At 44.1% G+C, this 26,009-nt stretch overlaps 1 protein-coding gene across 1 annotated transcript; it reads right to left on the reverse strand.

The window, feature by feature from the left end:
- Positions 1-533: 533 nt before the first annotated feature.
- Positions 534-24,111, reverse strand: stk11ip (serine/threonine kinase 11 interacting protein; the record flags this gene model as incomplete). The annotated part of the gene is made up of 25 exons (XM_080527287.1): positions 534-1,762; positions 1,991-2,217; positions 2,802-2,884; positions 4,305-4,389; positions 8,068-8,246; positions 9,339-9,436; positions 10,263-10,375; positions 12,015-12,303; positions 12,560-12,732; positions 15,829-16,063; positions 16,277-16,387; positions 16,786-16,994; positions 17,324-17,854; positions 18,084-18,165; positions 18,284-18,451; positions 19,001-19,042; positions 20,762-20,851; positions 20,965-21,068; positions 21,249-21,378; positions 21,777-21,848; positions 21,961-22,068; positions 22,246-22,341; positions 22,654-22,728; positions 23,125-23,327; positions 24,045-24,111. 25 exons carry the CDS (start codon positions 24,109-24,111, stop codon positions 1,631-1,633), a joined length of 3,702 nt encoding a protein of 1,233 aa, XP_080383413.1. The 3' UTR covers positions 534-1,630.
- Positions 24,112-26,009: the final 1,898 nt, after the last annotated feature.

The following is a 26,009-nucleotide window of genomic DNA, read 5'->3' on the forward strand; positions in this document are numbered from 1 at the left end:
AGAGAAAAAACGAATGAAGTATTTCTCAGGGCCTTATTATTGTGTGCTGCCACTACTGGTCTATTGATGAATTCAACAGTAAGATATACTGTATATTAACAACTTACAAATTGTATGAACTATGACTTAATTATTCATTTCACATAACTTCTTAAAATTAGTTTGTATTCCAACTATAAAACCATATGAATTGGCAATTGTTTCAATGGGGTACCACAGGGGAGTTGGATGGGGGCCTGAATGGTGGATTAGAGGATTAGAGGGGGGGGCATAGTTGTGGTTGTGGTCAAGTGGCTGACGTTGGTTTGACAGTGTTAGAACAATGAAAAATCACTCCAGAATCGACAAATTATTAAGTAATTAGATAGCCTTTGTATCTCTCTCTCAAAATATAATTGCATTTTGGTTATTTTGGAGACAGAAGTACAACACAGTATGTACTATATCACATATGCATTTTTTTATTTATATAACAAAAAGTAAAAAAGAAAAAAAGAAAGAAAAAAAGAAGCCATTACTTATTTTACTTCATCACTTGATTTTAAACAAACACAGAGCTGACAGTCAATAAATTAACACATCAGTTTTTCAAAACATACATTTTACATCTATTTTCATCTTTCATCTTATTCTTTATGGCACCAAAATCGTATTCAATGATGATGAATGAACACTTCAACATATAGAACAACATATACTACACACAGCACTGCAACAGCTACATGACAGGTCATTGACAAACACAAGCAACTAACATTTCCCTTGGTAAAACAAGAACAATTCCATATAATCTATCACAGTGCCTATCAAGAGTATTATCGGAACATCATCCTGAGAACCTACTGTAGAAATACACAATCCAGCTCTTGGGTTGCCATTTCCTTGCCCTTTTCATTTACATAATCACACAGATGTATTAAAAGACCCTGATTAGAAAGCAAAGGGGGGAACAAAGTGCTGTCATGTCAGTGGTTTCTGAAGCATAGGCTGATGAGATGGTTAGAGCCTTGTGCCGAGCACATGATGTCACAACTCGCTGCACCCGGGGTTGATGAGGTCACAGTCTGCTGAGCTTGACTGCAGGAGAACGAACTAACCCCTCTGATAACACATGCATGTACACTTTCTCTCGCTCTCTCTTATGCACGCCTGCACACACACACACTGTAGCGTTTTCCCACTCACCCATCTAAAACATGATTCACCATTTGCATACAACCTTTCATCTATCCCATCTCACTCCCTCCTCATACTATACCACACCACCCCACCCCACCCCAACAAACACTTCAATATCACTACACAGAAGAAGACTATGGTGAATCTGTACATTCGAATGTGGCAGGAGTGGCAAATAAATAAGGCACTCTCTCTCTCTCTTGCAGAGCAGAGCTCAGTTGGACGGCATTCAGATGAGAATATATACATATTCAGAGGTCAGTACTTTTGTTAAAGTGGTCTAATATGAACAGTGCCCCACTTCATCAAACATGTATTGGCTTACAACATGATGAACTTGGCAGACACAGCCACATTGAGGGTCAGGTTGGAGAGAGGACAGATAGACAGAAAGGTGGTCATGTCCCGCACACACACACACACACACACACACACACACACACACTCTCTTTCAGGGCGTTAGGCTGGTGGTGAGTTTAACTCCGAACATGGCCTCCCACTGGGTCCTGACCCACCCCAGCAGCCCCTGCACCAACTCAGCACTCTCCGAGCGCAGAGACCACGTCTTCTCCTGCTTTAGAATCTACACAGAAAACACACACACACACACACACACACACACACACACACACACACACACACACACACACACACACACAGTTACATACATGCACACTCTGACAAACACATGTAGCCTGCCTTAAGTGATCCCATTTTCTCCTGCACACCCACAGTAAACTATGTTGTACACACACCTTTCGCTCCCTGCTATAAAGCCAATCACAGGCCTCTATCCCCTCCTCAAACTCACCTCATCGTAAAGCTTGATGTCCAATCTGCATGGGTCAGATGACCATAAATGGACATAGCTGACACTGCTGATAGGCTGGGTCTCCTGAATGGTGACCCTCCCACTACACGGCTCCCTGTCCTCATTGGTCGAGGGGTCTGGCAAGCTTTTGCTCCATTGGTGGTCTTCGTTGAGCAGGTACAGGTTCTCCCGGGTGGCAAGCACTGTCAGAGAGTTCACAGTGTCCTCTGAAGATACCAAAAGAAGATACCAGAGATTCAATACGGAGAATACATTTATTTTTGAGTGAGTGCAACTGAAGAGTATACCAAAATCTTGAGTAGATGTCACTGGGAGATATGCATGGACATTTGAGTAGGTTGCCGGCCCTTAGTGAAAGGCTAAATCAAGCACTACCACATTTCTCCCTCATTCTCCTCACACTGGTACATCGCAGTCAACAGCTACTACTGTATACTGTACAGTTTCATCACAACGAGAAGAGGATGGACACTAATGTATACACTTTCCTCTGTCCTGATGGTTGACATCTCTAGCATCTTAGGTTGTAGAGGTCGTATAGGAGCAGGTCAGTGCATGTTACAATTACAGCACTTGAAATTCTTGTCCACAACTCATAGCCTGCAGCTATGTTTTACAACACACACGCACACACACACGTACACACGTACACACACAACAAACCGTACGTATACACACACACACGCACACACGCACGCGCACACACACACACACACACACACACACACACACACACACACACACACACACACACACCTTGATGGAGGAAAACACACACACACACACACACCTTGATGGAGGAAAGCCAAGAGGTAGAAGAATTGCAGCTGGCCATCCTCCTCATCTGTCTGCATGTCCTCACACACTAGAGGCCTGTAGAACAACAGCATATGAGCAGCTTCCAGCGGTTACACCTCAGACACTGCATAAATACTATAAACACTATTTAAAGTTGAATGTTAGTTTATCTATGTTGGTTTGAATCCCAGTCAGTGTGTGGGTATTTTCTTCACATGTTCATATCTGTACCTAACACTTAGAGAACATTTAGACATTCATAAAAAATGTTAAGGATTTGGGGGTTTCAAAACAACCGACTGGTTGAGTTTGTTTTCAGAGTGCCCAGACAACAGTAGCATAGTGGTTTGTGGTAAGAAGGTCTGTTGTTGACTTGGCTTTTGAAAGACCATGTTCATGTTATTTTCAATAAAACCACATTTATCATAGCGGGACATTGTGAGCTTCACAAAAGTGGTGAGGATAATTACTAAATACCGACATGGGTCATCTTATCATCTTGCACAAACAGTGAGTACTGCATGTAGATAGCTGCGGATAGATAGGTTGTGGTTTTCAGCCATACAAAAGAATAAGGTGCCGTTGCTGCATATACTGTAGCTATAAATTCACTAAATAAATGTTGTCTTTGTTACATAAATACCTTAGAAATAAGGAGCAGATTTATAGGCCTATACAGAATATACCAAAAATGGCTTTTTAAAAGGGCATGGTCCACAAGGCCAGTAAGAAGAATGTATAGATCTCAGTAGGGCTGCCCTGAATAGTGCACTTGTGGATTGGTTGGTCAGTAGACCATTGATTGGCTAAATTTTGTTTGCGTGAATGATTGCAGGGCGGGAACATTTTAGTTTTCCTATTTATTTTCAATAGGAATATTACAAAACAACCAACAAACTGATTATGATAAAGTAATATTGCCCCCAAATAACACCGTAGTCCGGTATCAGTGTATTTGCACATTCTCAAATTCCTGTTCTCAAGCTCATTTCAAAGCGTCTCTGTCACCTGTCAGATTTACGAGGAGAGGATACAACCTCAGACTATTGTGACGCATCCCAGAATGAGTAAAGGAAGCTACTTCACAGTATTGAAAGTACTCCCTTTAACTGGTACCACAGCAAAAATGTCCCTTCTGCTAAAAGGTAATGAATCATTAGCGCTTTCATAGCATCTACACGCTGACACGTGTTACAAATTAACATGTGGTTTAGCAGCTAATTTGGAGAGCAATATTCCTCCAATGAGGGGGGTTTATAAGGCAAGGCAACATCAACCACAACCCCTAGCAGAGTCAGGGTACAGGTGCCAGATGTGCCCCATGCACAGAAAATATCAGGATTTTTGGGGCAGGATTTTCAACTAAAGTTGAAATCCAATATGAAGTAAATTGTTGAACTTAATTCCCCCCCAAAAATTCCCCCATACCAATTTAACCCCTAAGAGTGGGTAAAACTGTGCCCTCAGAAATACGTTGGACCATTGACATGCATACCAGAGATGATGCTGAGGGTTGAGTCTGGTTGTGGAGATGGACTTGAGCTTGCTGTCTGACTTGGGGGCCATCTCTCGTACAACTCCTGAGGGAGAGCAGAAGTGAGACATGAAGAGAAGAGAGAGAGAAGTGTGGAAACAGCAGGGAGGGAAATTGAAATCCATTTTTACTTAAATCTTTTTTTACTAATCTATGCAGGATTCTAGACACTTTCGAAAGTTGATTTTAACACATTTTCTGAAATGAGAATAAATAATAAACTGAGACGACACGATTGCTAGAATCAGATAACAATTTTAATAATTATTTCTAACTACCGACCCTAGTTGGTAGTTGTACTACAGCGGACGGTAGTTGTACTACAGCGGGACCAGTCGTACTGCAGTAGAACAGTAGTGCAAACTACTGTGCAGGTGACAGATGAGATGAAATGCAAAATCATATAATATATTACTTGATTGAAGATTACTTGATTGAAGGAAGGAAAGAAGTAGAGGAACCAGCACACTTACAGTACAGATACACAACATATATTTCACTACACTAACCTGAGAGACAGCACAGGAGAAAACACACTCTCAAAGCCCCACCCTTGTGGACAGAAAGAGAGCTATGGACAAAAGATGGGAGTAAATGCCAGCCTTATGGTGGTGGGGAGGATAAGAAAGCTGGGAGTAAATGCCAGCCTCATGGTGGTGGGGAGGATAAGAAAGATGGGAGTAAATGCCAGCCTCATGGTGGTGGGGAGGATAAGAAAGATGGGAGTAAATGCCAGCCTTATGGTGGTGGGGAGGAGAAGAAAGCCAATGTCTCCAGTTGCAGGTTTAAGGTTTCAGCTCCATAGAACCAGGCAAAAAAGGAGGTGGGAAACATCAGGTATACAGTACAATGTTCTATTTGACGCTTCCAGCCATGAAATTACACCATGCCATTTCCCAGTGTGCCAACAATAGGGAAGCATGGGGATGATAAAGGGATGATAAATGTAAAGGACTGATAGCTACACTGTTGTGTTTGAATAGGCAACGTTGAGAGAAGTTCAAGGGAAACAGTGAAAAGAGTAAGAGAGGAAAAGCACACCAAAATATTAAGACTCCCACAAAGATTGGATAGGAAAAAACACAAATGATCATCTCTTTGCTCAAATGCCGATTATGGATTTCCATGATCAATAACAATAGAGACAAACATGAACGTATGGTGTGGTACCAACTAGTCTCTGCACAACCTCATTTTGTAGCCAGTGTTTTTCCCAGGAGGAAAACAATTATCTGCTACATTAACTTTTCAGACCAGAAGCATCAAAAGTAGATAAACGTCTACTGTATGGGAGAAGTTCACATCAAATAGTGTGATGTGACTTGTTGCCCCCTTTTATCCACATAATGTCCACATAAAATCCCTAAAGCCAATTAAAGACAATCAACTTGATAAACCAAATATACACTCTGATACAAAATCAGCATATGGAAAATTAGATACACTCTTATATCGAGTGAACCTGTCCTTTAAGAATGTTCGGCAAAGACAGTGATATAGTGATCACCTCCACTACAACAAATTCCTTTTTGAGCCAAATCTGGGCAGGGCAAAGTTGGGAAAGGTAGGGCAAAGCAAGGCCAACTTGTCTTATTTTTCCAGATCAACACCTGTCTGAAGCTCCGTGTGTGAGTCAGAACACCACCCTTAATACAAGTCAACCACTACAGCTTCTTTATTTGTGCGTTCATGTCAAAGTGGATCTTCGTCATCATGATGAGAATATAAACAGGTACAGACTAGTTTCCTAAGGTGATGGGCCTGGCTCATAACCAGGGCTGGCGTCGAGGATCCATCCCTGCTCAATATTCCCCTCCTGCTGATTCAATCGCGGGACCGCCAGCCTTCTCCCCCCCCTTTAATACCCCTGCTTATTTACACAAGGCATAGTTGGACCTGGGGCGTCCACTTGGGGCGAAACCGAACACTTTTGCCCCTCTCAGTACGCAGGATCATGGAGTGTGGGATAGAGGGAGAGAGAGCAGGGAGAGCTGGGTTAGAGGCAGGACAGGGGTTAGCTCATCTTCTTGTATGGTTAAAGGTAGAGTTCACTAATAGTAAAGTGTTACCCACTAATGTGCATAATATACTGTTAAAGGCACATGCTAAATAGTTAAGTTGCAAAACGCCATATCCACGATTTAAAAAAAATTGCTTTCTCTTTAGTAAAATGTTTGCTGCTATTAATGATACATTTGAAAAAAACTGTAGATAAGTTCGATTTTTAATGACAAATGTGATGTCCCGATTTGTACGTATATATAGCATTTCAGAGTTAAGTTCAAATCCTGGAATACAAAGTGAGCTGTGAACAGCGCCAGATATCTGTCCCTGTTAGCTTCCCTTTGGACAGTAAAACCACATCCCTCTCTCTTTCCGCAAACCCTTCCCTCTCAATGGCTGTGGCTGCCACTCAACACTGCTGACCACATCTGTTCTGAGGAGTTGGCACAGTCCTCAGAACAGAGAAATTGTTTTGTTATGGTTAAGGTATCTTTTGGTTCTTCCCCAAGACAAAATATTATAACAGCTGTTATGGGGGCATTTCAGAGCACTGTGTAGAGCTTTCGGCAAATAATAAAAAGTTCTTGTTTCCTCAAGGGGGGGTTGAGGGCCAAGGAGGTGGGCAATTGCCAGAGCCTCAAGTTGAGGAGCAATGATACTGCGTCCAGCTATTTGGGCACTTTCAGTGCCAACTCCACTAGACTAGCCATGTTCGGTCTGTTACACATACCTCAAAACCAGACGATCTTAATTTCAGATTAATTTCATATTCCTCTTTCTACCACCGGGGCAAGAACAGAACCGAAGATATTTTAAGACGTACAAGACTGCTCCAACTGACAAGCTAAAACAGACTCTTATTTGTATCTCAATGGGCTTCTTCAGCTTAGAAACACACATGTAGAGGCTAAGAAGTGGTCTTATGTGGTCTTGGTGAGTAAAAGCTGGACCTGTCTTCAGCAATTGAACACAAGAGAGACAAAAGGCAATTTTATGATTCCAGACGAGTATGAAACCTCACCCCTGATTTTGTCAATCAGCCCACCATTGATATGGTCCCAAAGTGTAGTTACTTTGTGCATGCAAACTTCATAGATATCCTAGCAGCCGGCTCCGATTCACATCCTGGAATAGTCTCATAGTGATGAGTCTTGTGTTAAAACGCATCATCACGAGGCCAGGAGGTATTCCAGGAAGTAAATCCAAGGGTGCTATAACACTGCATGTTAACACTACATGTAGCTATAGCAGCATACAATGACATAATCCTTCCTGTGCTGCCAAAGGCACTCCATAATGTTTGAGTAAGGTTGGGAGGAGATGTTTTGAGAAGCCATAAGAAGTAGAGAGAGGAGCTGAGAAGGGAGTGTTGATCTAATAAAACTCAGCTTTCCTCTCTGCTTCTGGTCTTTCCTTGCTGACAGGCTAGTCAGGGTGAGAACACCAAGAACAGTGAGCAGGAGGATTGTGGAGGCACATACAGTGTGGAGGGAGCAGGATGGAGTTTGTGTGTGTGTGTGTGTGTGTGAGATATACTATTCGGAGAAGTCTAGTCTGGGGTTTGTTCCTCTTGCATCTGTACTCCCCAGATGGAAAGCCACATATGCATAATATGTGGATTGTGTGTGTGTGTGTGTGTGTTTATGTGTGAGACTTCCTTAGTTCCTCTACACACATCTGTGCGCATGTGAGGGGGAATGTGCGTAAGGCAGTGTCTTGCCTGTCAGGAGGCTGAAGAAGCGTTTGCAGCGTGCGCTGTCCCGTACAAGCAGTGTATAGGCCACACCCCCTTCATCAAACTCCATATGGATGCTTTGGGAGCCAAGCCCCACCTCCAGGTAACTCAACTCCTTGATTGCATGGCTGTCCCTCTTCTGCAGCCAATTAGACGGCTGCCCTCTGCCAGAAGAGAAAAATGATCAATTATCAGACATCATGAAAATGAGGGGGGCTAGTCAAAAAAAAAAGATAACCACATTTCTATTACTACTGCTTCTTGGCCAAACATGTTTGTCATAGCCTATTTAGAGTTTTTACTTGGCCAATGAAATGAAAAATTAGCGACTGCACCTTTAAACGGACGGCGTGTGATAAAAATGAACTCCATCACACTCTTGTGCAACAATTGGCCGTAATACAATATCCATCGTGCGTAGGACGAAGAGTCGCCTTCTGGGGTCAGAATCCGAGAAACTTTATAAGGACCCTCGCCGCAAGATACGGGCATATCTAGGACTCTACTCAATACCCCTGAGAGGAAACTGAGCCAAGCTTCTTTTTGATGAGGACAAAAAAGCCATTGATTTAGAGTTTATGGAGGGGTGGAGAAGGGGAATGACAAAATTGTCTTGGGAGAATGGACGGTACAAAGGCTCTGAGTGTAATGTATCTTCAAGATGTGACCCAGAAAGCGGGTGTAATGTTTGGAAGTGGTTGGTTATGCGACGTTAGGGAAATCCTATACAGGAGGTCCGCTCCTGCACCTGTTGCCCCTATAAAATGTAAATTTCATAAAAAAGGTTCTGGACAATCAATGCTATCCTAACCATTTCTGGGACCATTACAAAAGAAGTGAAAGGGAGCTCAGGTCCTGTGATGGTGTACATATTTACAGACGTTAAAAACAGATCTTTTTTTCTAGATGTTTAATTGGCCGATTATCTTTGTTTAACATATGCAAGCTGTCTTTTCAAAATGTATCAGGTTAATGAACCCTTGTTGCTGCATAGCAACAACTGCAAGTGCTAGTTTGAGCAGATCTGTAGACCACCATGGGGACTATCCAAATAAATTGGAGCCGGTGCACTTTTAGTGAGCCGGGGCAGCTTAAAAAATGAAACTTCTGCCACTCACCAATTCTTAGTCACAATGAAGGAGTATCTCCATATGATTCATACAACATATCACACATACAGTTAGTATCATAAACATATAATATACATATAAATATTACTGCAACATTCCATCATATCTGTCATGTGGTTCACTCACTGCATCTCTGATGTCATCTCCAGGAAGTAGAGCCGATGGTCCGACACCACCAGGAGAGAAGGGAACTCAACCGGCTCACCAAACCTCACTGTGGACATCTACGGTACAACAAAGACAACATACTGGTTAAAGAGCACCAAACCTCACCATGGACAACAAAGATATCCATGTTAAGGAGTAAACAACATACATTGGTGAGACCTGATGCTTATATTTTGAGTATGACACATAATACAGCTCTCTGGAGGCAGTAGGCAAATAAACGTCTCGGTTCTGGAGCAAAGCAGTGAGATGAATAGCTTTTTCTCCTTCTAAATGTATTTAAAAAAACAGCTGAAACATAAAAAGGAGAGGAGCATGTGTGAATAGATAAACAAACATCAACTGAATATGAGCTGTATCTGCCATCTCCTGCTGTGGTTTCTTGCATCGGCGTGGCTCTCTCTCTACACACAGGTGTCCGGAGGAGTAAACCAATATCTCTTTGCTCTGCAGGGTACCCAGCATGCTTTGCATGTGATGTGAAAAGTAGGAGAACAGCAGGTGGCACAAAAGCAGTCCAAAGAACCGCTCAAGAACTGGAGCCGACTGGTTTCAGCTGGGTTTGTATTGAATTTCCTAGCAGTAGGGACCAGGTCCATTGGGGCCAGCTAATAACTTGCAACTCCCCCATTGGGTACCGAAACATCTCTGATACTGCTTGTATGAGGGAGAGGGCAAATTCAACCTACTTCCCACTACTCTGAGATGAGATGGGGTCAAGGCAACCGAGGGCTGATAGCAAAGGTAGTGTGAGGACTGTGATTAAAGCTTCTGCTGTTACTCCAAAACAGTGTCAATGTCATTCTAAAAGGAGGGGAGGGCATGGCTTTGTATGATAATATTAGCTGGCCAGTGTGTGAATTGAACATTGGGACTCCCCACCTTAAGGAAAGAGTGGAACTCCTCCTCTTGTTCCTCGAATACCTCTACGTCCAGGAAGAGCTTCAGCCGATGGTCCACCGCCTCATAGTCCTCAGAGAGCAGGTCCAACTGACCTGCAACACACAGGGATACCAGTTAGCCTAGTAACCCTAAAATCACTAGTTAGCATAGTGTACCCAATACAGACACAGACAGGAGGGGGAACCTGTGATGAAAAGGATTAACCGCCCTGTGCTGCATACTGTATTCCTTCCCCTTCTTGACGTTAGATCTCAATACTACCGCATAAGATAGAACAGTATATTTAACACACGCCATGGTAGTAGAGTAAGACAGAGCTAAACCATCAGCATTTTGGCAACAGTATATGCTCCCAAATATTTCTTTCAAACAAATAACAATTCCAGTCAGGAACATGCATCATCATAAGCCCACTTAGCGGAAACAAATGGTGGCACTCAAACATTTAATAGGTTTTACACTCAATCTTAACTCTAGTTTAAGGCGGATTAGGCTGCGGCTGTGTTGTAAATCTAACTTGACATAACTGCTGATCCTCCATGTTGAGCACAGCGACATATATTATTATCAATCAGACAATAGATAGTCATTAGGCTACAGTTTCCTGGCAGTCAGTTCTCTGAGGCCATCATTCATCATGGCCATCCTGAATCTAGTCCAACATTACATCCATCACAGGAGACTGGAGCTGAAGCCAAAGCACAGAAATACACAGTAGAAGCATTTTTATACATGACTATAGAATAATGTACCTTAAATATATTGGCTAATCAGAATTACGCTAGTTCATGCTATGAGTTAAATAGTTGAGGGTGAGGCATTTACCTCTTGAGACCAAAACATATCACTTACATATCACTACATATCCCATACACATTTTGTATCTACTGTAGAGTGATTACTTTAAATGGATATTTCACTGAATCACTCTTCTACCTGAAGAAGCTTGTCTTTCTCATTTCATGAGTAGTCTCAATCCACTGCACAAGCACATACTGTAAGCATGCACCCACGCACACACACCACGCTCAGGCACACACACCTCGCTCAGGTTGAGTGAGCGCACCTCTTTTGAATCACAGTTCTTCATTTAAGGAGCCAATTATTATCGGGCTTCTCCCATACAAAGGCGGATTGTGAAAAAAAAACGGTTAGTGGTCGTTGGTGTTTTGGGCTAAGTCTGAGTCTCTGCCAACCCTTATGGTTTAGAAGGAAAGATTTATACAATAATAACAGGGAAGGGAAGAGAGAGAAGCCTAGCCTATTATTTCCCCTGGCTGACACTCCATTCCATTGTCCACTAAAGCATTCCTTCTTCTCCCATCGCTTTCAATAAGAAAGCCAATCTGTCTTATTGCACAGTCATCATGTTTTCAAGAGCTAGGACATTAGTCACTGGGACGTTAGTCATCGTCACCCCATGAAGTTTTGTGGCACATACTTCAATCAGAGGCCAAAAACGTATTAGACTCCCTACAATAATTCATAGGATCAGAGAGTGTGAATTAGAGATTGTGAAGAGATCTGTCATTAAAACCCCGCAGTGCTGCCTGAACCATAACGTGTGTACCCCAATGACATTTTTGCCATATACATTTACAAAACATAAGGTGTTGTAGGTACAGAGAGCTGGAGTGTTAAATGGGGGACATCAATGAGGAGACTGAGCTGAATTGGAGGGCTGCTGGCATTGCAAAGGGGTCCTGACACACACATTCTCAGAGGACTCACCAGGACTGGAGCGTTCTGTGTGCTGGGCCTGGGCCTGGGTTTGGGCATAGCTATAGCTCCCAGCCAGTTCCTCTCTGCTCTGGCCCTCTGTACTGTAGAAGCTGACGGGCTGGTCCACACTCAGGTCCGCAGAAGTGTTGTCCTCTCTGTCCTCGACGGAGAGGGAGCGCCCCTGGGCCGTGAGGAAGGAGGTGTTGTTGTTCTCCGTGGTGGCGAAGGTGGTGCCTTGGACAGAGGCCTCCGGCACGGGGCTGCTCCTGTTAGAAGGCGGGTCATCCATACTGAGGTCCTAATGAAAGGAGGAGATGGACGTATAAACCAATGCGGGGCCATAGAGGCACTTCAAGGTAGAGGTTCAGGTAAATCTGACTTAAGATTTAGATTTATTTGACCATAATCCTAAAGTACTGTATTAAGAGGATGAAACAGTACAAGAATACGCTCCTTTATCAGCGGTTAAACGGATATCACACCGGAAAATGAATTATCAATCAGAACTGATGATAATAATTTGAAACCACTGTACAAGCAAAGGTTTAACCAACCGCATCGCCATGGCGACTCAGTCGAGGTGTTACTGTGTTGTCGAAGGTGAAGTGTGGGTCGTCAGTGTCCTGCCCTGTGGGACTGTGGACAGGCGTACTGGTGGAGGGAGCTGATTGGTCAGCCAGCTGGATCACATGATCACTACTACATTCTGGACAGATGATAGTACTTCCTAGTGGAGATGAAAAAAATTAAATAATACATGAACAGAAAAATCATATCAAATTGGTGTCAAATCTCCAGGTGAGATCAGAAGGTTTGTGCTCTGCTGTATGCTTCTAGTTGTATGGGATTGTGTTCCTTGAGCGTGTCTGAGCATGTTTTAATGTCAGGTTTGGGGTGGAGGACAGGGTTGTGGGATGCTACAAGGCAAGGGCTTGGAGCAATTATGTGTCTTTGTTGATTAAAGGGGTTCACTGCTTGCAGGACAGGCTGCCTAGACTGTCAACCTGTGGAAAGGCACCATTTGGCTAGTTCAAAACCCCTGAAATATCTTTCTTATTTTATCCAAAAAGTAACAAGGATTTCCGTTTTGTATTTATTATTTCCATGCCTTTCTGTATCATTTAATCGATTGCATCATATTTTTCTGTTGTCACCCTTTCCCCAGACTTGATGATAGGATTTTGTAAATGGTAAAATGGTAAATGGACTGCACTTCAATAGCGCCTTATTCCAAAGCGCTTTACAATGGCCTCTCATTCACCCATTCACATACACACATACACATTCCCACACCAATGGCAGCAAGCTACCATGCAAGGTGCCGGCCCGCTCATTGGGAGCAATTTGGGGTTCATTGTCTTGCCCAAGGAAGGACATATGGCCAGGCGGAGATTGACCTTGTGATCAATAGACGCCGGCTCTACCTCCTGAGCCACAGCCTCCTGCAGAACTTTAAAAAAAAAAATTGTTTGACCTCCCAAAAACAAACAAACCTGACAGGGCTTTTGACGACCATGTTTCGGAGAGATCTACACCCGTTTGAATGTGAACATGCATTTCTTCCTTTCTTGACGTAATCACTTGAAAATTGTTCATCAAACCAGTTTATTAATTAATTCAATTAATTATTAATTCATTCAATGTCGTTCCGTTCCGTTGCAATTTTAGCCAAAGGCATTAGAACCCGTTCTGCCCACACCTGCGTTTGTCATCTCCAGGCAAGGTGACAAGCTGTTGAAGCATGTGTCAGTAGAGCCCTGTTCTGAAGCTGTCTTATCAGAGGATGGGCATGACTAGGGATGGGAATTGATAAGATGTTATCGATACTGATGCCATTATCGATTCTGCTTATAGATCCGATTCTTTATTGATTCCCTTATCGATTCTTGATCAATCTTCTGTGTGGAACAAAAGTAGGCCTACACAGGTTTTCAGCGTCAACACAGCTGTTTTATTATCTCTTGAGTCTCTGAACACAGTGTAGAACGTCTGCTGGCCGACTGGCACCACCGCCTCTGCGTGTATGCGGTAGTTGCGCTACCCGGTCACGTCTCTTCACTATACTGGCTCTCCCCACTGCAGAGTCACTCCCTATCTTCCGCCGTAGACTGAAGACCCATCTCTTCAGGCTACACCTGAACTGTCCCTCCTGAGCACCTACTACCCTCCTGTACTGTTTCACCAGTGTCCAAAAAATACAATTCCTTCTTCTCTCACGACAACTGCCACCGGCTCCAGGCCTGAGCATAGATAACTTTTTCCAGTTATGACTGGTGGATAGATGATTCACTTACTTAGTCAAATGTATTTGTTGTAAGTCACTTTGGATAAAGGTGTCTGCTAAATGCAAAAAATGTAAGTGCAAAATGTAAATGTCTGCCTAATAACATTTGAACGTGTTAAAATTAATTACAATGCTCCTTTTCTTAAAAGGATATAAAACTCACTGATAAAATAAACTCTTCTTTAGAAAAATAGGCATAACATTTTATAGGCACATAAAATAAACAATTATTCTTTACAATTCTGAAGGCGTGGCTAAAACAAGATCATGTGAAGACTGATGTCTCTCCTACTTAGAAAAGAAAATATAGTGCAGCCAGCAGTATCATGGCACAGAGTGCAAAGTATCAACGCCGTGGGCGCTTTATTATTCAGTGGCAGCGACGTGCAGGTCGTCTACCATTAGAATCCACAACGTTGCATTTCGTTTGACTTTGTTTGTCACATTTTAAATAGACATGCTACTTTATCAACTTTCTCAAGCAAAGTTTGCGAACGGATACCAGGCATTTTAGCATAGCCTGAGCGCTTGAATACTGTCCTTGAATACAACTTTACACTCCCATACTACACCGTAGAGTTTGATGTCAGACGCAGAGTTCGACAACGTCATGACGCATCCGTTTTTGCAATGTGCAACTGTCAGAAAAACATGCCGGCATCGATAAAAGGAATCAATAACCTCGGGGGCATGCGATTCCAATGCATCGAACAATTTGTCACCGGTTCTCAACTGAAACCAGTTCTTGATTCCCATCCCTAGGCATGACTGATCACATCAGATCTCGTCAATCAAGGGCTTTTGAGAACCAGTGCCTTAAACAAGCCCACATGTGTGGGACGTGGGATGTTTCAAAAGCTCTTTGAGTGAGAATGAAATGCAAATGCAAACAGTAAAGTGGTGTGTGGGTGTGTGTTTATGTACACTCACTGAACACTTTGTTAGGAACACTGTACTAATACTGGGTAGGGCCTCCATTTGCTCTCAAAACAGCCTTAATTCTTTGTGGCATTGATTCCACAAGATGTTGGAAACAATCCTTTGAGATTCTAGTCCATGATGACATGATTGCATCATGCAATTCTTGATTTTTCTGGTGCATTTTCAAGCTGTGAATCTCCTGTTCTACCACATCCCAAATGTATATTGAATTCAAACCCAGTGACTGGGAAGGACACTGAAGAAGACTGAACTCATTGTCATGTTCATTAAACCAATTTGAGATGACTTTTGCTTTGTGAAATTGTGAATTATCATGCTGGAAGTAGCCATTAGAAGATGGGTAAATTGTAGCCATGAAGGGATGCACATGGTCAGTAACAAAACAAATAGGCTCTGGCATTCATATGATGATTGGTATTAACGGGCCCACCAAGTGTGCCAAGAAAAGATTCCCCACACCATTACACCACCTCCAACAGCTTGGACTATTGACACAAGGCAGGTTGGGTCCATGGATGTCCACAGGTGTTCCTAATAAAGTGTTCAGTGAGTGGATATGTTTATGAGTGTGTATGAGTTAGGGTGTGTCTCTCTCACCAGCTCCATCCCTTCCGCAATCTTCCTCCCCTTCCCCCTCCAGCTGGACACCTCTGACCAGGCCTGGGCACACTCTTCCTCTTCCTGGTGTCCCTTCCTCTGTCTCCTCTTCCTCTTCCCGTTGTGAGAACTCTGACCCGCAACGTAAGCACTGCAGGCGGACGCAGCGGCGACCACCCTCGCTGACTCGCCGCTGGTTTTCCTCCGCCACTCGTGACAGGACCTCAGTCAACGTCTAGTTAAACAAAAACCCCAACGACAACATCCACCATGATGGAGCTTACTAGACCAATGTTGATAGATCTTACTAGATCTATGTTGCAATGAAATGCATACATAGATAGTCTGCAACTAGTGAGCAATAATAGGTGACGACTATCTGTGTGTGTGTATGTGTGTGTGTGTGTGTGTGTGTGTGTGTGTGTGTGTGTATGTGTGTGTCCCCTACCTGAAGTGCCTGCTGTGGGTCATCGTCCAACATGACATAGCGTCTCCTTTTCCTCTCTCTACTGATGTACCGGAAGTGAAGCTCCAGAGAAGGAAGAACTCTCTCCACCTCCTGATAGAGAGGGAAAGAGAAGGGGATGGAGGGGAAGAGAGAGAGAGAGAGAGAGAGAGAGAGAGAGAGAGAGAGAGAGAGAGAGAGAGACAGACAGAGAGGGAGAGAGATAGAAAACAAAAAGAAACATGGTGGGAGGGACAGGAAAAAGAAAAGGTAAAGAGGGGGAATATATATTTTGTAACTGGACAAATTCAACATAGAATTCATACTTCCTTCCTTTTGCCCTCCCTCTCCCCTTTCCACCGCTCCAACTCCCTCCCTCCGAGCTCTCTACCTTACCCAAGGTGGCCTGGAGGAGATGGTGACCCTCCATGCTCTTTCACCTCGCCCTCCCTCCGTGCCCTCCTCTAATCCCTGCTCACTGACTCTCCCTCCCTACCACCCCCCCTTCTCACCCTCTGGGTCCAGGTGGCCTGGGAGGTGGTGAGACTCCCCAGGCTGTCCAGCTCCAGGCGGGCCTGCTCCTGACCTCGCTGCATGTCCACTTCCAGCACTAGGCCCGGCTTGACACACAGGAACACCGGGAACGAGCCCCTCCCCCGCCCCGCCTCACCCTCATCATCAGACGTCAGCACTCCCACCAGCAGGGGGTGACAGAGGTCCACTACAGGGGGAAGAGAGAAATACAGAGAAGAGGATCAGCATTGAGGGACACTCCCAGCCGTTCTCTGAATATTTCCTCCGAAAATACCTTGTCAACGTTGGCTGATGCGCTGCCTACCTCCTCGGAGTATTCCCTCAAAGAAATAAAGATGGAAAAACAGACTACTACTTCCTCCAGTGATTTGTTAATCGACTTCAGTAACTTTGCAATCCTAGCTTGAGGTGTTCTGCAATGAATTTTGTCATCCTAACTAGCTAAAATGTGATACATACAAGGCCTCTATCTGTATCTCTAGGTGGCAACTCAATCCTGCACCCCTGTGCTCCTACCTCCAAGATCCTCCTCCTCTTCCACCTTGGCGTCCCCGCTTCGTGCCTCTGTTGTCGATGAACCCTGTGACTCCTGACCGTGACCCTGCTTGTGTCCCTCGGCCAGACCACTGTCCAGGGTGGACTCTGTGAGCCCGAGGCTATGGCCAGGCCACTGGAGTGTTGACTCTGTCTCCAGATCCACCTCCCCATCCGAGGTCTCCTCCCTGGACTCGGCGGTGGGGAGGGTTAGGACCTCCAGGACCTCCAAGGGTGGAGAAGGCTGTGTGGGGGTGGAGAAGGCAGGGCTGGGCTGGATGGGGCTGGAGCTGAGGCTGGGCTTGGGGTCGGCGTTAGGTAGCAACAGGGTGGCACAGAGGCCGTTGGTGAGGTTTTGAGGTGCTGGCTTATCTGCTGTGTTCATGGTGACAGGGTGGGCAGTGGTGGCTGGCACCTCCTCTAGGTGGTGTTGGTAGCGTAGCCAGTCTTCCCCCAGCTGTTCTCTGAAGCTGTCCATGCGCTCAATTTCCTTCTGATGGGGGAGGACTATGTCTAGACGGGAGAGTGGAGGGTAGATTCAGGAATGTCGAAAATTCCACACTTGAGCACATGACCCACAAATGAAGTATGCATACACATACATCCACACCCACAGGAACAGTATATGTGAGCACGTGTTGTACACACATGCACACGCACACGCACACACACGCACACACGCACGCGCACGCACACACACACACACACACACACACACACGCACACACACGCACACACACACCTTGTATGGATGACGGTAGTCTGGGATTGTATTCAGTGTCACTGGGCTCTGAGATGCTGGCCCTCCTCACTCTGACTTTGTTCTGAAATAGAGTAGAATAGGACCACCATTCATCACATTCCCAACCAACGACGCTTGACAATGATGATTTGGGGAGGGTAGTCTGAATGAGAGGAAGTGGTAGTGGCTGGCTGGCTTACTCTGGCCTTCTTCCTGCGAGGTCGAGTCTCGACTACCTCATTGACTCTCAGGCTGTCACTCAACTCCCCAGCCCCGCTGGACACTTCCTGGTTATTCCACTCTGGTGCCGTGACAACCGGGGGCGAAGTCTGGGCCTGGCCAATCAGCTGTCCCAGTTTGGGTAGAGCCTGTGTGTGTGTGTGTGTGTGTGTGTGTGTGTGTGTGTGTGTGTGTGTGTGTGTGTGTGTGAATAATATACATGCAAATCAATAATAGTAAAATAAATATGCGAAATGTATAAAATATGTACAAACCATTCATAACTTCATATCAACATGTCATACTGAGCAGTGGGTCTGTGATGCATTCATCAACAAACCAAACAAGTTACTGCCTGTACAGAATACACACGCATGCCTGTACAGTACACACACGCATGCATGCACACACACACACACACACACACACACACACGCACACCAATACCAGAGGGCTGTATTTAACAGGACAAGATAACGGCCTAGAAACATGTTCTAAGTGTTTCTTTGGTGTAACGAATTACACTTCCTGTCAACATTCGACTCCAGAGTGATCTGTTCTCAGACACATACTGTAAATGTGGGTGCCTTGACAAGATGAGAACTAGACACATTACCAGCTACATTGAATATAACAGCAGCTCTCGTAATCCTAGAATAAGATAGCTGACCTACCCAAACCAGGTGTGGTCTACTCACCGCCAGCTCAGAGGAGGAGAGGGGGCTGCCATCCAGTTTGAGCTAGGGGAGAGAGATGGGAAGACAACGTTGCATTTGGGCATCCGACAGCTACTAATTACTCCCTCACCCAGTGTTTCCTCTACATGCATTTATTGGTGGCGGGCCGCCACGAATGAATTTCCTCCGCCACGAATTGATTCAGTCTACAAACAAACAACAACAAAAAAAAGTTCTCAAAAAAATAAATTAAAAAAAATCTGAACATTTTAGCTGATTAAAATATATCTGATCCTAGATCAGCGCTATAATGGATGTTGACTAAAAGTGCACCTAAATCCACGCCCATCTCTCTCTAACCGCTGATCCAAAATCAGATTAATGACATTCAGTTGACGACGTGACACAAGGGCTCCTGATTGGTCTAAATGTGAACTGTGGTATTATTGTTATTGTGTACAGGCCACCGTAGTGACATCAGGGGGGTATTCCATCAACATCGCTAAAGGGAAAATCCAGGTTTAGTCTGATAAATCTCGCGAGAGTTCTTAAAAATATCCAGGCATATTCTGATAGGTCTCGCGAGAGTTCAAAAATAAGCCAGGATTTTCCTTTAGCGACGTTGATGGAATACCCCCCAGGTCAGGTGGGCAGGTTACGACGAGACAACAAGAGACCGGTATTATAGAGCTTACAGAGCGAGTTAAAATAAAGACACTTACATTGAAATACAGAAGGACTCACGTGTATGTTTAATAGAATAACACGACATGGTGTCAGAAGTCCTGTAAGTGAGTGTTAAGAGTTAGATCGGCCGACAAGTGTCATTTGAGCTCGTGACGGTGAGAAGGGAGAAGAAAAGATGGATGCTAATGCTAACGCGGGAGCAGCTGCAGTCCAGAGAACGGCGCCAGTTTCAAGTGCTACGTTAGCAGACATTAGCAAGTCAAAAAACGATTCTTATGTGCCGTCACTTTAGCAACGACACAGTATTGTCAAGGGGAAAAGAAGGGGAGACGATTTTTTTATTGACAATGGAATTACATGCTGGAAAAACATGCAGCTAAAATTCAGGGAACATTTGGACAATAAGAGACACACGGGAGAAGTACGGGAAAACAGGGCTCATGTGGGTCTCATCAAAGGTAAGAGTTTGTTTTCTTTAACTCAGCTGATACTCAGCTGTTTACCGAATGCTCCATCTGACTGTGATTTTACTTCTGTAATGTGGTGGGTTGACATAATTCACGCGCGGAACTATAGGTTGAGACTATTGTTCCGTCCGTAGTACCCAAGTTGTTTAGACTGTTCTATTTACTGCTTGAGTGTGTTGTTGACAATCGTTCATGTCCTTCATTAAACGTTTAGCTTTGTCATTTGATACGCCGCCTACGACTACCATCTCTCTGCACTACAGTAAACAGTTAATCAGTAACGTTAGCCGCTTTTGTGCTCATGTAGGCCTACTTCGTATTATATTATAGCTGATGATCTTTGTGTGTGTGTATGTGACTGTCAGTCACAAGTTTATATTCTGTATATTCATATATATATTTTTTGGGCCATCCTCTAGTTTTGGCTGTGATTAAAAAAAGAATAAAAAATAAAATAAAAATAAAACGTTGTTTTGAGCGCGCGTGCGCGTTTCATGCGCGTGCACGCGAAAAAAATCGCACGTGCTGCGACAGCGGGCACGGCCATCCGCCACCATTGTAAAATTTCCTGGAGGAAACACTGCTCACCCCTTATTTTCCGCCCTCCCTCCTTCCTCCTCCCGCTTACTTTGAGGTAGGCAGCCTTGGGGGAGAGGTGACGGACAGTGCAAGTTCTGTGAGTCCTCTGGAAGTACAGTGGGTTGCCCTCCAGACTCAGCTAAAAGACGAGGGAGAGCAAGTTTTAGTCTGGCATCGATAAGAGGCTAAGCAGTCAGCAATTCTGTCTGTATTCTGTCGGTATCTATAAGGACAGCATAGTGCTAATCTCACCGTGCTGAGGCAGTGCAGGAGAGAGAGCGGGGCGAGCTGGGAATGCTCCATCATAAGGTTGTAGGCCAAGTCCAGGTGCTGTAGGGAGGACAACTGCTCCACTCCTGTATGTAAACATGTAACACGTACACATTTCTATGACATTTCTTACATATTTGGCATTTAACAGACGCCTTAATCCAAAGTGAATTACATTTGTCTACGTAAGTGATACGCACGCACGCACACGCGCACGCACGCGTCTTTGCTGGTGTCTCACAAATAGTCCTAAACTAGCGTATCACCATTGATGGTCTCCAGCTCATTGTTCCTGAGGATGAGAGTGAGCAGCTTGTTTCTGGCACTCAAGCCTAGTGTTGGCGCCCTCTGGAGATTGTTGTAGCCTAGGTTCAGGTGTGCCAACTCACTCAGGGGCTAAGAGAACGAGAGCGAGAACAAGAGCGAGAACGAGAGCAATAGCGAGAGAGAGAGAGAGAGAGAGAGAGAGAGAGAGAGAGAGAGAGAGAGAGAGAGAGAGAGAGAGAGAGAGAGATAAAGACAGAGATAGGAGGAGGTGGGACAAGAAAGAAAGAAGGGAGTGGAGAGAGAGATACAAATTGATAGATGGAAAGAGAGTGGGAGAATAACATAGAGAGAGGTAGAGGGTTAATAGATTAATGGAACAATGTTTGAGGAACTATTCATATCATCCCAACACCAGAGCAACTATAAGTCACTTAACCAACATAAAATCCAGGTCAAAGATCTAATTATTTTCTCTTGTGAGGAGCAAAGATGAGAGATGAGTGGATGGGGGTGTCAATCTAGCCTACCTTGAGGAACTCAGCACACTCCTGGATCTTATTGTGGCTTAGATCCAGAGACTTTAGGACATTCAGTAAACTCTGGTAAGGAGAGAGGAAAAGGTAACTGATGGAAAGCAATCAAAGCACAGTTAGGGCAAACATAATGGATGGATGGATGAAGGTGTAAGTGAAGTGTGTGTGTGTGTCTCACCAGTGACTCATCCAGGCAGACAATCGAGTTGTAGCTGAAGTTGAGTGTGTGCAGCTCTAGCCAGGGCAAAGCAGAGCTGAGGTCCCCTCCACACAGAGATAGCAGCTCCTAGAATGCACATGTGCATGCACACACACACACACACACACACACACACACACACACACACACACACACACACACATACTACAGCATGTATTTTCCTACATGCACGCATGCACATACCCACGCACCCACGCACGTACGCACGCACACTGATAGAAAGATGAAGATGAAAGGGTATACCTCCAGGGAGCTGAGACTTTTGGAGCAGGTAAAGACCTCCAGCTGAGAGTAGACTCCCCTGAGGCCCTCAAGACAGTGAGGGGGGATACGCTTCAACTGGGAAAGTACAAACAGACAGTGAGAGGGGGATAGACTTTAACTAGGAACAGACAGGCAGACAGACAGCGATAGACTTCAACTGGGAACAGACAGACAGACAGACAGACAGACAGACAGAGACAGACAGACAGACAGACAGACAGTCAGACAGACAGACAGACACACACACAGAATGCACTTCTGTGACAGTCAGACACATACAAGAGGGAGTACACTTAAGCTGGAAACCAACAGAGAGAACCAACAGACGTCTTCTCCTGTTCTCCAATAACCTCACAGATAATCAACCAACACATTTTCATACTTTACCTCTAAGTACTTGAGAGACTTGAAAGGGAAGATCTTCACCACCGATTGCAGCTTCGACATAGGTGGGTTAATGACCTGCAAATGAAAAGCAAGGTAACAAAGTTGTCATGAGAACATTTCACATACAATTGCTCCACCTAGTGGCTAAATGACACTGCCTCTTAGGTATCCACACCATTACCAATGTGCATCATAAGAACTAAAGTGGATAACACATTGGGAATTTCTTCACAACCTTAATACAGCCTACTAATGCCTTTTTGTTGGTTCATCAAAAGGGTCTCTTTAGATACAAGCCTTTTGCAGGACTCTTGGCTTCCTGGCCTCCATGTGTATCCTACTGTAACCACATTGGTAGAAAAGATCTAGGTTCCTCCCCATACGTATCCTCCTTCACTGCTTTTTGAGAACGAAGCGAGTGGAGGACAGAGAAGAGGACTGAGAGAAAAGCCTGCAGACTCAGACACAGACCTTGAGGGAGACTGTCTTCTGAAGCACATCGAAGAGGAACTGGACCTGCAGAAGGAAGGCTGTGTCGGCTGGGTGGGAGGGCAGGGCCAGAAAGCCATGCTGTTGGGTCCTAGAGAGCAGGTGCTGCTCAAACAGATGAGTCAGATGCTGCAGGCAGCCGGCCTGCAGAGTCAGAGTACTGGTACCGTCCAGCACTGAGTCACCTGGATAGAAGGATGTACAAGAACAACACTGATGCTGCTTGTTTTTAAAAAAAAGAGTTGATAGGTACAAGGCATGTTATAAACTCTTCTCACTAGGGAGACACTCTATAGCATAGGCATTCATATTTATGTGAATAACTCAGAGGCTAACCAAGAGCTACTTCCCCCAGGTGATCAGGCTCATGAACAAGCCTACTGCAGACAATTGACTATCATTCACAAGCACATCCCATGCATACAGACTACCTAGCTTAAGCTCACAGTCACTTTACTACTGTCACTTATGTCCTGTACTACTGTCAATTATTATCTTGATTATGCCTACATCCTTATTGTCTTGTGCTGCAATGTCAGGAACCGAAGCCTAAGAATGTTACCCTCTTACACTTGTGTAATGTGACGTGACAATGAACTTGAAACTTGGACTTGAGACTTGAAAGGAATAAAATGACCATAAGTAATCTTAGAAATCATAGATCATAGAAAACAAGTAGGCGCAGCTGTGGCAACGGCCTGCAATACATAAGTACAATGATTGAGCTTTGAGTGAAATAATGCACACCAAAGTGCATGTAACATAATAATTATGATAATTGTATTCTTTCCTTAATCTGCACTGAGAGGAAACCCATAAGCTAGAGCAGTGCAATGTGCTACTTTAAACTGTTGAGAAGCAACCATGATGTCAAAAGGCAGAATAAAGAATAGCTATAGTACCATCGTTCCGAAGAAGTGTGGCCAAGCTGTGGACAAGGCTAGACTGGGTACCATGAGATCCAGCCATCCTACAGGGCAGCAGAGCAGAGCATGAAAACAGATGGGGGAAAAGTGACACTGATCAGTGCAGTCTGACACTGTCAGTGACAGAGATCACAAGATAAGAATATGTTAGAAGTGCCAGATCAAGGTAGGCTCACGACTATAAATGCATGACACCATGGCAAACAGACACACACACCAAGCTTACAAATCAATGTCATTCAGACGAAGTGGCTACCTAACTATACCGGGTGCCGACGCAGAGACGCGCCAACCAAGCCATTATTGCTACACTTCCTACTTGCTAGAAGAAACGACAACAACATACCTTTGCTAGTCTTGGATGGCAGTTGAACTGTTGTTAACATCAATGTGGGCCTCTGACTGTCAGCAACACGATAGCTGAGTTAGCGAGCTAATACGATCCATAACAACAGTCAACGGTACTGTTTCGTTGAGGTTGTTGACATCTTTGTTATTATGTCAGGCGAGATTGCCTAAAAATGTACGGTGGCTATAACAGGCCAAAAGTAACATATGGTAACGCTTAACGGTTCGGCTGCGTTCGATTTCTCCATCGATGTAAACGTTGCCTGCTATCAACTCCTTTAGAACAGTAATTCGTATCAAAGGAACCATAAATTAAAGGGACAATCTGGGATTGGTACATCGATGTTTGGACTTCTAAATGAATGATATATAGCCATTGATTCTTAAAGAATATAATTTATAAATGCCTCATGGGATTAAATCAACTGTCTTACCCCATCAGAACGCACAATATAAACTTGTTTAATCACCAAGGTAATGTAAACAATGTAATTGTAAACAAATACTTTATAGCCTCAAAACATGGTTAAAAGTATAATTTTCATCTCATGGATGGTCAGTCCTTGCATCCATAGGTACTCATGCCGGAGGTGTTCAAATCCCAGAAATCTGAAGTTACTTGGGTAAATCAAGTTTCCCCATTGACCCTCACTACAAATAGCTTACCATTGGCCACTTTTGACATTCACTGCTATTGTTATTTTTATGTTTCAGTAAACATTTCCAGGAGTTTGGGGTGTCATTAAAATAATTAGTAGTCATCACCATCAATCACCTGCATCATAGTTAAATGACGATTGGAAAACACATTGGAAACCCCTTTGGAAAGCACACTTCTGTACCCCAGTAAAGTGTTACGACGTCATGAGTATGTGGCTGTGTTCGGATTCGGAATAGCATACTAGCATACTAGCATACTATTCATACTATGTATGACGTAGATTTGAGTAGGCTTATGGCTATGTAGTGCGTTCACACTGCATAGTATGTGAAATTTGAGTATGCGAGAAATGTAGTATGTAGCCTATACTAGATTCACCAAAATGTCTGAGTATGCGGCGTGAGGATACTATTCATACTCAACTTCCCCAAAATACATTGCAGGGCTGCCAAGTTTCACCAAAAGTTTGGAGTGAGATTTTTTGGCGGTGGAGCGACCCAAAACTGTGCACGTTTTGGCAGCAGCGGCCCCTCTCTCCCACCCAATTATTTGTGCTAGTTTCCTGCAATTCTACATGTTGTTCATAATAAACCAGCACAAGAAATTAAAATAATTAACATTTTATAAAACAATAAAAAAAAATCTGACAATATATCATATTTATGAAATCTTAATAAACAAATACAGTAGCCTACAGACTCTAAAAGAACACTTGGCCCCATCAACAGGACTCAGCCCCTTGGTCAGCAGCAGAAAGACCCGTGGTCATCATCTTATATACAGTGCATTGCTCATGGTTATTATTGTAGTATATTTTTCATGTTATACATGTTTTCATGTTATACAGTACATACCAGGGTTTTTCCTGGGTCAGAATGAGGGCTTGGGGGGGGATTTTGTGCATGCACAGCGCGCCCACATTTTTTTTTGAG

Source organism: Nansenia antarctica (assembly GCF_963989245.1).
Source record: "Nansenia antarctica genome assembly, chromosome: 3".
In the NCBI taxonomy this organism is placed as follows: domain Eukaryota; kingdom Metazoa; phylum Chordata; class Actinopteri; order Argentiniformes; family Microstomatidae; genus Nansenia; species Nansenia antarctica.